The sequence below is a fragment of the Geospiza fortis genome, unplaced genomic scaffold (genome assembly GCF_000277835.1).
Source record: "Geospiza fortis unplaced genomic scaffold, GeoFor_1.0 scaffold16, whole genome shotgun sequence".
NCBI lineage: Eukaryota > Metazoa > Chordata > Aves > Passeriformes > Thraupidae > Geospiza > Geospiza fortis.
The window spans coordinates 9,644,751-9,661,082 of NW_005054302.1; the positions used below are offsets into that span (position 1 = coordinate 9,644,751).

Here is a 16,332-nt window from a genome sequence, read left to right on the forward strand (position 1 = left end):
CTATCTTTTATCAGTAGGGATTTTCATTTTTAGGTAGCTGTTGCTTTGTAGGATAATGCCTGAAGCTTACCATGTTCAAAGCTTTGGAGTGGCCCTTATAAAAGGGTTGGATCCTGTTGGTTTGCAGTTGAGAAGCAGTGGATATAGCCCTAGAGCCTGCTACCACTTCCCTTAAGAGCAGTACCTTTGCCTGATCATTTGTTAAGGCCTATTGTGTTTGCTTTTGGATTGCATGCAGCAAAACCTTAAGCCAAAGGATGGAAACTCGTATGTTGTTTTCTTTATATTGCTTCTTGCACCTAGAAAGAAAGAAACTACAGCAGATCCACGTCACCTGTCTAGTTGTGCAGCCTTCAGAAAAAGTGGTTTAAATCTTTCTTGTTAGCATTGCTGTTGTGACCACTAAACTGTTCTGCCCTTTAAGGGCTATGAGATCCACAATTCCTGATACTCCTCTGAATACAGACAAAATACTGTACAAGCATATGACCATTCATGACTGTTTGTTCCCTACATAATGATTTTCTTTAATATACAAGGAATTGGTGGATTTACAGTAAATAGGTTTATGCATGAGGTGCAAGAATATTATTGTAGCATTTCCAGGACTTGAAGGTTAGAAACGGGAAGAAACAGAGTGGCTTGTAACTTTAATTTGTTCTCTATTATGTGTATGGTTAAAGACTGTAGACAAGCCCATGTGGTTTATTTTGTAAGATACATAACTGGTGCATGACAAAAGGTATATGAAGGAGTATTTCCTTCCAAGACAGTAAATGAATACTGTTGCTGTCTCCTTAGGTTTCCTGGATTAAATCTGTTTGGGCAAGTCTGCATTGAAGCTAGCCAACCACAATTCCTTTGCATTCAGTAGAAGGACATAGATCATTTATGATCTGATCTATTTCAGCTTTAAGGATATGCCCATGTTAGGTGAGAATGTAGTGGAGTTGAGCTAGAGAAGTCCTTGGTGCGGATGTTGGGAGCATACTTTGAGGGGCAGCAAGTGATTTCTGTGGATCCCAGGTTTAATTGGGCTCAAGTAAATGTGCAGTTTTATCTGTTTTGAGGACCTAATGTGTTTCTCTTCTGACTGTGGAGAGAGTGCAGAGTAATATCTCCAGATGTAGACTTCTAAAATTGAGGTAAATCCTGTCCCTCAGATGATATTGGGCAGGATTGATTGAAATGCCAGTCACTGACTTTGCCACCTTTGCTTTACTCTAGCTTTAGTGCAAAGTAGCTTAGACTAGCTTTTTGTAGGACATGTATATTGTTAGTAGAAAAACATATTGAAGAAAGATGTGATTTCCCCCCCGCTCCATCCTTTGCTGTAAATCACTAAAACTAGCCTCAGTGAGCTTTTCCATTACTATCTCCCTGCCAATGCAGGAAGTGTGTCAGGCTTTGGTTATGTGTAACACATGTTCAACAAGAGCTGGGTTTAGAGAGTGACATAACGTTTTAAACTCTAAGCACTCATTTAAACAATGTTTTTCAGTTTTGATTTTAAGGGACTTTTCAGTCAGTGAGTGATGCTAGCTTGGAAGCACTAAATCATGACAAAATCTCTGCCTAAGCTCCTCCATGGTATTTGAAGACCTTCGGCCCTGCCAGTCAGCTCCGTGATAATATATGGAGATAAATATTCCTGTTTCAGACTAGCCCTTGACTCTTTGCATGAGGCTGCCTGTAAGCAGCAGTTGTTCATAGCAAATGCAAAGATGTCTTCCATGCTGGGAGCTTTCCTTCCCGGTGCACTGGACTGTGACTGCTATTAAGTTACAGACTGTATTGCTCAAGCTGCCAGATGGTGAAGATAATTGACCTGTGGTCACAAAGCACTTGGCTAAATGTGAGATGGTGATGCAGCAGTGAAATTGAATAAACTGTTCATCTTTTTACTGTCACTGTATGAAGACTTGACCGTGTATTTCTCTGCATCATTGCTTGGTTCTGTTCTCACATGGAGGTGCACTTCACGTTTTCATGTGTCTGTACAGGAGTAGAAGCTATGCAGGCAGACATGGCCTTCACCTGACCTGCCAGTTGTGTTTCCGTAGGTCCCTTTGTACGCAGGGACAAAGTCCAAGGGCCAAATCCAAGAACAGGCAGTGCTTTATGTTATCAAAAGTGTCAAACAGAGGGACTTAAAGAGCAGCGGAAGAGAAGTAAGGAAGTGTTACAGGGAAACATATTTTAACTGTCTCAAAATTCTGATTTTGACCATACGAATTGCATTTGTGTGCCTGGGGAAAATGGGCTTCCTTTCTTTGGAGCATTAAGCTGTTGATGAACAAAGGCACAAAGGACTGGCTCTGGAGAATGAATGATGCTCTTGTCCATAAGCATGGTCATATCAGGACAGCCCTGTTAGTGACTGGAATTTAGCCCCTGCCACATTTTTCAAGGACTCCAGTTTGTAGTAAATGCTGGATATTTCATAAGAATTATAGTCATTTTCATTTTAAAATATCCCAAGAGATGGAAAATCTTGGTTTCCTCCTTGCACCTCTCCCCTAAGTCCTTTTCTGCACCTCCCCCTTTCTAGGAAACAAACCCACAGAGTAGCCAACCTCTGGGTTGCAAAATATTGATTTCATGCAAATTGGATAGGGAAAAAAGCCAGATGCAGTCAGTTTTCTGTCTCCTTTACATGGAAATAATACTCCCTAAGTGCTCATCTAGTTAGAAAAGAGCAAAGACAGCAAACATTGCTAATTTTTCCTATATAGAGGTACCTAAAGGCTTGAATGTGGAGTAACGCACAGTGAAAGAAATCTCTGGAAGCATTTATGGTTGCCATCTATTAGGAATGGAAAGCTAAGGAGAATGAGCAAATGGCCTTCATATGTTCTCAAAAATATTTTCATCTCTTCCTAATTGACTGCCATATTTCTCCTAGCTACAAAGTGCAAGAATTTTCTTTTTGTTGAGTAAAACCAGGTAAGACGTGGCTTCCCCCCCTGCCCCCCTGTTAGTTATAATTTTGTAAACTGAAGGACAGATCAGGCAGGAATGAACAAGCATGGTATTTAAAGGGAGTACATGGATTTGTGATTGCATGCAGTGCCTGCCAAGATTTGATTTTCTGTAGATGTTTTTGCACGGAATGAAACATCTTTGTTCCCTTCTGTATGGTTGTTTGCTCATTATAAATATATAATTATCTGTATCAAACTCAAAAGTGAAATTCTTAGTAATGGAGGCAGTATTCTGTGACTTATTTTAGTTGGTAGAATTTATAACTCTGGTTTTGGTCGGAGCGTTTTTCTGTCACTTAAGACTGTTGATATGAAATTCACTGAATTAGTTTAATGATTTCCTTGAAACTTTTAATCTTCTTTTTGCATATAAGTTGTTTGTTAAACAAAATTCAGTAAAAATAAAGGATAGAGTGAAGCTAATGTGCTGTCCAAAGTTTTTGAGCAGCCCATGGAGAACAGAGGCGTTGTGGTTTGAGACGTATGTGGAACCCTTGGCAGTGAAGAAGGTTCTGTATTAAAAATGTTGGACTTGTCTGAATAGATAATATCTGCAACCTTGTGTGCCAGGGAGTTGCTGAGTTGAGTCAATGACGACTTTCTGTCAGAGCCTAATGAGAGAATTGTCTTGAGGCACCAAGCCATACAAACTTGAAGAGACAAGCCAGCCGTGGTTGAACGAGTGGCCCTCAACAATGTGTTCCTTTGAGCTTCTAAGCTTTGCCTTGTAGTTGTGCAGAGAGGGCCCAGGAGATTCACCAGCCCAGGGAACCCAGAGAGGCTGTTCTTTGTCACTGGACATTCGGGTCTGAGTGGAGAAGAACATCGTGGAAAAAACAAAGCAGAAAATCCCAGGGAAACACTGCATGGTGGCTGCTTCCTCCTGCAGAAGAATCTCTTTATATTACTTTAGGGACTGTATTTCTTTTTTTCAAATACAATAACCTTCAGCTTCTTTTTAAAGATTTTCAAGACAGTGGTAAGTAAGCAAGTGATTTCTCAAGGACTTATATGCTTTCTCAAAACATATATGGTAGGCAGAGATCACAGTTTGTGATTTGTTTTTTTTAGTTGTGTTGGGAAGGAGTAGTTAAAAGGCAGTTGCAGTGCACTTTGTATGTCATTACTGTCTTCAGAGTAGTGTAATACGTGATCTGTTGTCAGAACATTTTTTGATAACTTAAGAACTTCTTGTGTTTTGGTTTTTTTAACAAGCTAGGAGGCTGCCTTTGGCTAAGTGCTCTCCTAGGAGCTGAATGGGCTTGATGTGGTCTTTGGACGGTATTTGATTCTTTGTGTACTCTCCTGAAATGATCCATGTGTCCATGGTGTTTTGTCTTTTACCCTATGAACTTTTAATATCCCAAAGGAATAAGACATAAAGCATTTCCCTGCAATTAATATCTTGCAGCTCTGAATGTCCCTAATATAGTTTTTCAAGCCATCTGGTCATAATCCTCAGAAAAGTCCCTGTGCCTCAGTCAGGCAGAGATATTTCTGTTATTTCCCATAGTCTTTCTCCTGTGGTATTCTTAATGATTCAAAAATAATCAGCAAAGTCCATTTACTTGCTTGATTTATGTTTTATTGCATTTCCAGTAGGATTCTTAGCACACAAATCTTCTCCAAGTACACTTGAAATAGCCATAAATGGCAGCTGAAATTCTCCTCAGTGTAGTGCAGTGTTTGCAGTCAAGTAAGCATGGCTTCTGTTCCATGGTCCTGATGGTTGAGCACTGAGAGGACAGAAACACCTGAGCAGAGAAATGCTAGGAAAAATGTGCCCTTTTTCCTGTTGTAAGAAATGTTTCATTTAGAGAAGAAGCCTATCCACCTGTGAAAAACTGTCCTGAAGAAGCATACTCATCTTGTTTCTGCACAGATCTGTGTCAGTTCTGCAGCTTCTGTCAATGTCAGCTGGACAGAATTAGACCGCTGTGGGGATTTTTTTCTGGCATGAATGGAAAGAGCTTCTCTGTCTGTTTTGTTTCAGACATTTTTACACCATCATTGGAATAATGATAAATCTTGATGCACCTGCCGTAGTGTCACTGTCCTTCATTGACTGACTGATGGAAACAGCCATGAAGGAGGAAAGGGATGGAGTGGTAGGGCAATTCAGGGGAAGGAATAGGTGAACATGGTTTGAGACCCCCCCCAAAAGGCATTTAAAGCAGAGAAGCCTTAGCTATGTAAGTGTATATGTTTTGCTATTAATTTACAAATAAAATTAATAAATTAATACAATATGTAAAAGTAATCCTATGGCTAAGTCTTTGGAGGAAGGCCGACTTCCCTTATGTGGTTCTTTGTGACAGCAGACAAGCGCCAGCTCTGACACAAAAGCTGTCTTTTATACCTCAGATAAGACAACTTGTCTTACAAGCTTTGGAGTCATGCCTTTTTAAATTAAATCCATGCAGTATTTGTATCTGATTTGAGTTCATTCCCTGCTGCCTCTCAGCACACAGCACATTTGTACTTCTCTGAAAACATAGGATATGACTGCTCAGTTGTTTGGGGATGTCCAGGAGATTGGGTTTTGCTATGCTGACCACAAGGAAGGACCAAAATTGGGATTTGCCCTTCCAGCTCTGCGCTGACATTCCTTTACCCTAGTTCTTAGCCTTCAGTGGGAGGAAGGGTACTTATCCTACAGGTGCATCTCCTAGGTATCCTGCTTTCCCCCACACAGTGCCTCGGGGGACCAGCACAGATCTCCAGTTTCAGGTGAAATCGTATTTCTGCACCTTACTGACTACACTGCCTGTAAAGTTGCAAAAATGGTGATTAAGGAGGGCATTTAATCATTTTCCATTTTTTGAAACAAAGACATTTAAAAAAAAAGGGAAGAAAGGAAGGTTTAGATATGTTAAGTACAACCAGAATATTCCCAGGTAGTCCTTTAAGTGTGAAGTATCAGAGAGATACTTTCCTATAGGAGATTAAACCTCTCACTTGGCTTTTGAGTTTCAATTCCCTATTTGAAAATGTGCACTTTTTAAAACTCTACTCATTCTTTCTTTATGTTTTTGTACATGTACAACATGTGCATTCTTGTCCCTGCAGCATGTCTTTCAGCTGTTTCTCCTGACCAGTGCGTGCTCACAAAGTAGACAGAGACATGCCAAATCTGAGTTCAGGGCTGCAGAAGCAAGGGGACTTGGTGTGTGTATAACATTTGTCTGTACAGGCAGGTTATATATGTTTATGTCAAGGGACCAGTTAAGTTACTGCCTTCCTGCTGTAGGAAACAAAACAGGACTGTGTAGCTGGAACAAAAGCAGTTCCCAGCTTGGAGAGCTTGTCTTCTCAGTAGATGGAGCAGACATGGTTTTGGGGAAAGGAGTAATGCAGGAGCAAGGTGTTCATGCTGTTGGATTGAACGTGTCGAACCAGTGCTGTGGCTTTATGCACCACAACTCTGTTCAAAATTTGCAAAGTGACTGGGAGCGTGTAGGAGGTTACCAAGGAGAGATTAACTCAGTGGAAAGGAAAAAAATTACAAAAAAGGGTACATTTTAATATTGTCTAAGCCAAAAAAGATTCCTTTTGCTCATTTTTATTGTGATTCAGGGTAGAAGAATCTTTGCGGACTTGTGAAAATTGTTATACAACAATTTGGTAACACGAATCTCTCTCCCCTTAAGTTGTGTGAAGCCAAACAATCTGACCTTTGTGGGTTTCAGGACTCAAACATTCAGGAGAAAGTTACAAAAGAATACCTGGTAGATGTCTAGAAGAGACCTCAGGTGCTCTCCTCATGCATCTTTGTTATCAGGAGGCTTGTGCAGTGTCCAGGGATAAAATGACTCCCTGGTTAGTTCAAGCTGCTCCCTCTCTCCTGCCTGGGTTTTGCTTGCCTTCACTCCTGCAGTCACATTCTAAGCTAGTCCTGGCAAAATGATCCAGGTTATGGAAAAACTTCCATTATAAACGCCATAGAGTGGACCCCGGGCGTCTTGACTGAGCTGGACACTGAAGCAGTGACAGCGCTGGCAGGGAGGGCAGGAGGAGGCAGTCCTGGCTTGGCCTCAGCCAGCGCAGGACGGGGATTGTCAGCCAGGCTGTGCAGCATCGCTGGTAGGCAAGTGCCTCCCCAGGCAGTACAACAGGAAAGCACATCAGCTGTTTCCTTCATGGTCAAAAAGCAAACTCTGAATTTAGAGTGTCATGTACCCTCTCAGGTCTTTCTAGAACAGTGTTCAGTGGTGCACAGACCTCTAAGACCTGTGCATAGACTGTTCTTGCCATTCCACTCTGTACCACCCCTGTTGGCAGCAGCTGCTCAGGATGAGCTGTGTGCACAAATTGTGCAGGAACATCATCCAGGAGAGGGATTTTTGTAGCAGCATGCTGGCTGCTGTGTTAGGAGGCAGTGTGAACATGTGGTTGGAGAGACTTGCCCAGAACTGCAGTATCCTGAATCGCAGCAGTCTTACCTTTTTAGCAGGACCTAAATATCTTTCCCTGACCCCATACGTGCAAGCACAGGAGATGATCACTTTGTTGCTTAGATCTGGAGGTTGCCTCAACAAAACTGCAGTTTCCCTCTCTTGGGGGCAGTAGTTGGGAGGGCATGAGAGAGCTCTGCACATTCAGCTGGGGGTGACTGTGCTGGAGCTTACACAAGGTGGGATCCTGGAGTAGAGAAGTTGTTGTTGAATGTAGCAGTGTGGGTTTGTTCTGCCAAGTTGCTGCTTGAGCAGAGGACAAAGGTAGGTGGTGGCACAAAGTCCTCACACCCTCTGAGCTGAGCCAGGACATGTGTTTAGGTTCTAAGGTACACCCATTCTCAGTCTCTTAGCTGTTTCATCTAGAGGGAGAGCTGCTGACAGGTGGGATGGGTACATGATGTTACTTGGTAAAAGAAGACAGAAATAAAGGCTGTTCTGGTGTGTAACAGGACTTCATTCCTCCAGAGATTCAGTTACCAAGCATAACATTTTTGTGGGGAAAAGATAATGAAGACCTGGTTCAACTTAGAGGGAAGGCAGAGTATTCCACTGGTTTTTGGTCATTGTATCTGTTTCTTACAGAAACCATCTTAGTGATGATTGTGATGGAAAGAGCCATGTGTAACTCTTAAGTCATTACGGTCCTATTCCTAAGTAGTAATGATTAGCCCAGCTCTGGATGTGTTCTTCATTGCAGATCTCTAAGAATTCTTTGGTTTTATTCCCACTGAACAATTTCAAAGGCTGAGGCACATGGAGGTGGCACAATTCAGCGGCAGGCATATGTGGTACCTGTCTCAGTAGCATTTATGTATCAGCAGCTGCTGTCCCCCCCTGCAGCCAGGCTGCCGCAGTCATGTCCCTGGCTCCATTCCCTGCTTCCTCGCCTTACTGGTGCTCTTAATTTAATTTTGTAAGGTTTGCAGAGGGCTAAATTTGGGCCCAAGAGTGTATTTTTAGAGTCTTGAAAATAGGCTAATGTACAAAAAAAGATTTTTCTCACAGTTTAATGAACCGTTTTTGGATTTTGAGGGGGAGAGGAGGATTGGCAGTAAGATGGAAGGGCTTTTCATGTCATCTCCTTAGTCATCTAAGGCGCAAAGGGCCCATTTATGACACTGACGTCATCTCAGAGCTTCATGTGCTTTGTCCCATACCATTCTTTCTCCTTGATCTGTTTCCAAAACTCCTCTTCTCTTACCCACCCACTTTTCTTACCTGCTGGTGGCCCCTGTCCTTGGCTGGTGCTACACGTCTTCTCCTGCCTGCTGCCTGCATTTTCAGCTCCACACGGATTGTATTTCTCTGAATCAATTTTAAAGAGCCATTGATGGAAGTGGGTTTCAGGAAAATGCCTACCATTCATTTCTTGGTTTCTGCCAGGTTGGATTTCAAGTGCCCAACTAGAGGCTCATTAAAAATCTGCTGCTGAGCAGACAGTGCATAGGCTGGCACAACAGAGAGAAGTGTTTGTCCTGGGCTTTCTGACCATGTCTGTCTCAGCCTCGTGGAAAGGATGGCAGTTTTGCAGGGGTTATATGCTTGCACCTTTGAAATCACCATGGAGTCAGTGCTTTGTTACCTGAGATAGGTACTGTGCTGAAGTCACTTGAGGCGTGGTAAATATGAGTTTAGTCCTCAAGACTGTAGCAAAAAAACCCCAAAATAATAAGAGGGGAGGCAAGGAGGCCGATCTTGAGGTGCTGTGCTTCCAGGAAGCCAGCCATCTGCTGCCCTGGGTTGAAGTGAGCACAGGTTTGGATTGCTAACCCTTTGGTCTGATCCTGGGGACATTTCAGAGAAGTATGAGTGAGCAGATGGATTTTATTTGACCTAGAAGAGACACTTTTTAAATTGAAAAGGCTTTCAACCTTGTCTTCAGAGAATGATGGAGGTCCTTGTCTTTCATACTGCTAGCCTATTCCCTCCTTCTCTCCCCCACTTGCAGGACAGGGTTTAAAACCCACCTGAGCACTACCCACCTCTGCCACCTCAGCAGATGTTTGTCATACCGAGTGCTTTCTATGTGTTTTACCTCATATTTGTTTTGGCTTGAGATACAACCCAGTCCTCCAAATGTTTACTGCTGGACGTGCTCCCGCTGACATCTGCAGGAGAGCAGTGAGTCCAGCTGTTGACCGAAGTGATCCTGGCAGCTGCCGTGTGGGGTACGGACCTTCTCAAAGAAGCTGTGATCATGTTCTGAATGCAGAGTGTACTTTCACTCATGTCCTTCCAAGATGAAAGGCCAAAAAGATGACCACCACTTATTTGCTAATTAGCCAGAAGCTTCCATCTCATTTATCATAATCCAGATGTTACCCTGCTAATTTCAGGGCTGTTACTCAAGTGCAAAATTGGACGCACAGGAGTTGAGAGTGGGTCTACATCACAGGCCTTTGTCAGGGAGGCCCTCAGTCAGGCCTTTGATGGGGTGTGTGATCTTTGGCCAACACAGCTGTGCTGACAAGAAGTCCTCAACATCGATTTCTGCTCATTATACCAGCAAAACCTTATTTTTACTGATGTTGCTGATGTGGGGGAAGAGAAGCTTCCTGGCAAGTTTCTGCCAGTGTGAGTTCTGTCAATGGTGACCTTTCCTTACTCCTCCTGTGGACCCCAGCCCAGCTGCTCTGACAGCCTCCCTGGTAAGACCTGATCTTAGTTGCAGTTGGGAGGTTTCTGTTAGGAAGCCAGAACTGTACTTGCTTTTATTATTAATTTTTTTTCTAAGAGTCTTTTGAATGCATTTTTTAAAATGTACATCTTGTTCTCAAGAAGGCTTTGATCTTGTTAATCTTTTCATCTATGCATCAATCTGTTGTGTGAAAATGCTGGAATGTGCTCGTATTGTGGCAAGGGCTTTCTTTGGGTTTGTTTCCAATTTTTTTTGCATAGTTTAGGGAATTTTTCTTCCCTGAGGCTCTCCCTCTGGCTTGATCCTACATGAAAGTTGACCACAGACATGTCAGGTTCTAGAATGCCACTTTAGGCTATGTCTTTGAATTTTCTTTGCAGGGATTTCCTGATACCAATTTGAAGCAATTTTTTTTCTCTTTCCTTGCATTATGATAAAAAAAAAAAATTGGGTGAGCCTGCACATTCAGCTGTGAGCAGCAATGAGCTCCCTCTGCCTGTCTTCACCAGGTGGGACACACTGACCTTGAACTCCAAGTTTTGTGGTTGCTATAGCATGAAGCACAGTCTGGACTAACTTACCTGCTCTCTGTCTGTTTTAAGAGGTTGAGAAAACTCTATTGCTGAGGTTGTGGTCATTTGTCCAGTTTGAGGCAGGGTCAACATGACTAAATCCATCTACATTTGGCCACACAGACTTAGCCTTAATCTTGATCACTTATATTTGCATTTCTCTCCTAGTTCTTATAGATTTAGACCTCAGGTTATGCTTTCCTAGTTACAGCCATGCTTTCCTAAAATGTCTGTCTGCCATAATAGCAGCTGTTCTTGTGAAATCCTTTGTGTAAATGCAATCATAGGTCTGAGAAGTCATGCTCTGTGGTATAACATGAACCCAAAGGAAAGTGAAGAAGGGGTCATTTGGCAGCCAAAAATAAAGAAATCAAAACTGTACCTCCTATACATACCTGTCAAAATAGTACCTTTGTAACTGAGTCAAGTCAGGACTTTTGCAGCTGTGGGACCCTCACTGAGCGCAGTGGAGTGACCAAAGTGTCCTTTTCAGTTTTCCTCAGTGTAAACTAGAAATTGCTCTGCTGAATATTGATGTCATTGTTGTAATCAGTGAGCACTTCAACTGGGAAAGGAGCTGATTCCTTTGGCTCTGTCCATAACTGTGCAGGAATTTGACTTGTGAAGGTGGCCTGGGCAAGAGAAGGTTGGAGCATGAAAGGACACCTTGGAAGTGTGCTGCCAAAGTACAGAGCCTGGTGTTGGCCTCTGAAGAGACCCTAGGCAGTACTTCAACATCTTTGAATATTTGTTGTCCTTGATACTGTTGACCTGTAAGTGTAAACTTCTTGGTTTATGAAAACATAATGAATTTCTGTTTGTACTTGTATCTTTTGCCTAGGTCCTGAGGGAGGCAAATAAATTGGCTGAAATGGAAGAGCCACCTTTGCTGCCAGGGGAAACCATTAAAGACATGGGTACGTGAAGAGGAAATTCCTTGTTTGCTGACAAACAGTGGAATATCCATAGAGCAAAATATCTTGGCGGTCACTGACCAACAACAGCACATTGCAGATGTTTTGGGAACCATTATCAGATTGTTCCATTAACTGAGCAATTGCACAGCACAGGGGCCAAGGTAACTGTGTCTTCTTTTAGCAGTAGCAAGTACAAAGTAATTCAACGCTCTTGCCATGAGTGATGGGGTGTGAGTTGTACAGCTCCGCATTTGCTGCCTCCTGAGAGGACATGGATCAACTGTTTCAGTTTGTCCTTGCCACAGGGTAACTTCCTAGGCTGACACAGCACAATTATGTGTCAAATCTCTGTCATGGGCTCTAGGAAAGGATACACTGCTTTTGCAGAGAATTTACTGTGATGGGGGATGGGTATTTTCTTTTTTCATCAGGACGTTCTGACATGCATCAGATTTGCTGATGCTCTACATTCTGAAGGCTTGAGTAAGCCTCTTGATTAATTTTCTGTGAAAGATTTTGCATTTGCTTTTTTAACATGTTGCCTTCCTTTTAAAATGGTAAGGAAGAGTGCAACTTCAGTCCTAAACATAAAAAATCAAAAAATGAAAACTGAAAATACTTCACAAAAAAAATGTACCCATCAACAGCAATATAAAAACAAGGAAGAAAACCTCCAAGCAACCTGCCTCCATAATTAATCTTTTTCTCAACCTCTTTTCTCAGAGTCCTAAGGACTTTGAACTTGTACTCTAACCATACACTGCAGACTGATATCTAACTCACTTCACAGATGCTATTAGCTCTAACAGTGAGGCAGTATTTTGAAGGGTTCCTAGGGAATGGTTTAAGAGGTCAGAGTTACCCGTGTTTTATCTGTTGGCAAATAGTGTGATGGGCCATGTAAATCTGTAAGACTGGATGGCTTTTGGAGCAGCCCAGACAGCAGCTGCCTGTTCCAGCAAGAAGCTAAAGGCATCAAAAAGGAAATCTTTGTTATTCATCAGCAATAATTGTTTCCTGTTAAAAGTGTGAAGAAAGGCAAATGTAATTCTCCTTGTATTTTACAGGGAAGGGAAGAAAAAATATGTTCAGCCAACCCAATAATCTAGGGTAAGATTGGCCTGTAAAAGACAGGAATTCCACAAGCAGAGGAATTAGTAAATCTGGTTTCCAGTTTCTTTCTCCCATATGTATTCTCTTATACATGCCAAAGGCTGAGCTCATTAGGCTTTCCCGTGGTGATAGCACCACTACAACCTCTCTATTATACCTGGCATTCGTTCTCACAAACAGTGAAGCACTTTAATGCCTTGGAGATCCCTGTTTATCAAGTAGAGACTGCTGAAATCATACAGCTGTGGCAAGGTGAAGGTCAGACAAGCCATGTGTGTAGGTACATTTGTACATGCGCAGTGTAATTAAGTAAAATTGTTTCCTTAGGAAACCAGGCTAATAAAATGCAAATGTGAAAGGTGGTGTGGCTTACATGCTGGCAGGGCCAGTGTTTTGAGGTTGTGCCTGGGGTTCCTTACCTGGAAAACATTTTTCTAGCACCTTTCCTCTTTACCCAGAATCCTGTTCCTTTTCACATGTAAATGCATGCTTTTCTTATTAGTGGATTTTTCTGGAGGTTTATTAAGCATTTCAAAATTACATTTGGAATAATGGGAACTCCAGTGGAAAAACTAGGCAGGCTGCCCTCACCCCTGTTATGCTTCCTGAGTCTGCTTTCAAACCTCTGTCAAACTAGCCTTTGAAAAGAAGTGATTAATAATCGGACACTAATGAAACGCTTTGTTTAATTAGAAATGGCTATAAGCATTTTGTGTTTAATTGTCCTTCAAACAAATACATGTAAATTTATATAAATAAATAAATAATGGAATTACTAGCTTGTTTATTATAGATATGTATATTTTATTTCTTTTTAACCAGATATTGAGTGCTACATATTTTGCTGCAAAATTAGTCACTTCTGATGTTTTAAGGATCTTTCTTCACATCCAGATCTTGAGAGTCAATGAAGGCAATGCAGAAGCAGAGCTGACTTGAGGATGATTTAGTTATATGAGTTGCCAGTGCCCTGGAATAAGACAGACTTCTTCTCTCTCCCCCTCTGGGCTAAATCTCATGGGATAAAGGTAGAAGAAATTTAGGTTCCCATTCTGACCTCCCAGTAGCCTCACACCTCATGCTCATGGTGGCTGTCTCATGGGTGAGAGGCGAGCTGTCTTCCTGACACAGCCCTTGCAAAATGAGTCCCCTAGGGCTTGGAGGCTTGAGGTTATTCAGATGATCCAGGGGCGTTTTTTATGGATCTGGCAGCTCAGTGGGTTTCCTCTATGTTTTTGTGGGGTGTCATTACTTGTTGGTGATAGTGCAAACCATTGCCACAACACAGCCAGACAACTGCTTCAGTGGCAGAAGTGATAGGCAGTAGAGGTGGGGAGGCAACAACCTAAATCTTGGCATTTTTAAGTGATATAAAACAGAAGGGCAGTTAGAGGTGTTTGCTGTGGAAAGGCAGCAGCACCTCTTTCCCTTTGCTGGAACAAGTGAGAAATGTTTGAGGCCATTTAAGAAGGGGGCTGTTTTGAGTCACCATCACTCAGGCTCAAAAATAATTGAATTGTGGAGAGTAACTTGATCGCTGACTTCAGACCTAAGATCACCAGCAGCTGGCTGCTGCACAGATTCATGGCTCCTGCAAATCTCTGTAGCTCTGCTGCCTTTTAGCATAAGGGCCTTCATCCCAGGGCTGACTCCGCGTGCAAAGATGTACAGAAGGACCCAAGCATCCAAAAAACCACGTGTGAGAACTGCCTTCTCCTGCCCCTGGTGGCACAAACCATCTTGGGCACAATCCTTTGCTTCTATGCAGATTGTTGTCAGCTTCAAATGTGTGCATACAGGCACGAGTGGTCTCCTCTTTTCATGCATGATGTTCTCAGCTACTGGCAGTAAGAGCAAACAGTTTGCACTGAACACGGACCTGTTGACAGGGGTAGCAATTCTGTGCAAATGTAGGATTCTGGGTGACCGTACTGTCTCTACCCAAACTCTTACCTTCTCCACAGAACTGAAACTTGCAAGTTGGCCCTAGGCTAGAACCACAGATTAAGCTTGTTTTAATTTCGTGATCTGCAAGGTACAGCCCACAAATATTGATGCTGGCATAATTTTTCTCCCATAAATTAACCATGAAATTTACATTTTTTTTCTTTTTTTTTTCTTAAGCTAAGGATGTTACTTACATCTGCCCCTTCACTGGAGCAATCAGAGGAACTCTTACTGTTACCAATTATAGACTGTATTTTAAAAGCATGGAACGGGTAAGCTTTTGAAATAATCTACTTTTGTTGCCTTTTCAATCTTCAGACTTGGGTGTTGTTTGAGAGTATTTCTGTGTGAAATGTATCTGTTTGGGAATATAGACATAAGGGAGCAGGAGCTGGGGATGTTTCCCCCTCCCCTTTTTAAACTCACAAATTTCAACTGTCTACAGGACCCTCCTTTTGTCCTAGATGCATCTTTAGGTGTAATCAACAGAGTGGAGAAAATTGGAGGTGCTTCAAGTCGTGGTGAAAATTCCTATGGACTGGAGATTGTGTGCAAGGTAAACTTTTATCTGTGTTTTACAATAGGGGGAGGGGAATATATATTTTTACAGGTTGTCTCTCTGGTACTGTAGGAAGTTCTGCAAAATGTTTCAGTCAGTATGACTTCACAGGTGTCAAAAACCATTATTTTAAAAGCAGTTTTCAGTATTCTCCAGCTCCACTCATTTGAGAAGAGATCCAAACCTTTTTTCGGGCTTTGTGCTGGGCAATAGCTTTCCTTCATCATGGAAGTAAAGGCCTGCATCCTCATTTCTCTGGGTTGCCCACCAGACTTATTCTAGGCAGACTCCAGTTACTGTGGAATTCAGTAGGCCTTTCACTCATTTGCATTTCAAGAGCAAGAAAGGGGCACGTTTCCCCCCTAAATCATTGGCTCATGTCCACCTGCTGCTGCAGTGCTTTGCCATGAGGGACTGGTGAGTAGCCTTCAGTCCTAATCAGGGCTGTTCTTTCATTTCTTTCAAGGCAGTGCATATTTCACATATGCTTCTCAAGAACCCTTGGAATAACTGGAAATACAAACTGCAGTAAAAATTAACAATTTGCCTCCTCATGTCTGCTTACTATAGACCCACAAAGTAGATAAAGCCACCATCTCCCCTGCTAAATCCATATCTCTGGATGGCATGGCCCTTCTGCTTCCCTCAGTGAGCACATAGGAAGAGCTGGATTCAGAACCTTGTAAGTCTTGGGGTGTTTAGAGCCTGTCAGAGCCCCTCAATGCTAAAAGGATGCTAGATAAGAGCAGATGGAGGAATGAAAAGGAATCCCAAAGTGCTCTGGTCACTGCTGTGATTTTGAGGCACCAGGAAGCTAAGCAGACTGTCAAGCTGTGGGTGTGCTGAGTCAAGACCAGTTACTGCAATCTGTACCAAATAATCCAGCTGCTCCCTTGTCCTGTGAGACTCATAATCCACCCTGGCTAACATAGGGTGGGGTGCTTGTGCTGGCAAGCTAATTTGTTCCCTGTTTTGATCTGGATTCCTAGTCCTCAGCTATTTTGTCTGTAAGCACACTTGGTCAGGTTTGGAGTGAGCTGTATCATTTCCCTTTATGGGAAACTCAGGCACAAACTATAGGTTGGGTGTTTTGGCCCTTTATAGCCTATTTATATATTTCAGCCTGCTTCACCAGGATATGCACA

At 42.5% G+C, this 16,332-nt stretch overlaps 1 protein-coding gene across 1 annotated transcript in view; it reads left to right on the top strand.

The window, feature by feature from the left end:
- MTMR2 (myotubularin related protein 2) overlaps positions 1-16,332 on the top strand; it is a 41,244-nt gene that overhangs the window by 4,190 nt on the left and 20,722 nt on the right. The window contains exons 2-4 of the mRNA XM_005417727.2: positions 11,493-11,568; positions 14,806-14,900; positions 15,074-15,184. Coding sequence (XP_005417784.1) covers positions 11,523-11,568; positions 14,806-14,900; positions 15,074-15,184 — 252 coding nt within the window. The 5' untranslated portion in view covers positions 11,493-11,522. The remainder of the gene's footprint in view (positions 1-11,492; positions 11,569-14,805; positions 14,901-15,073; positions 15,185-16,332) is intronic.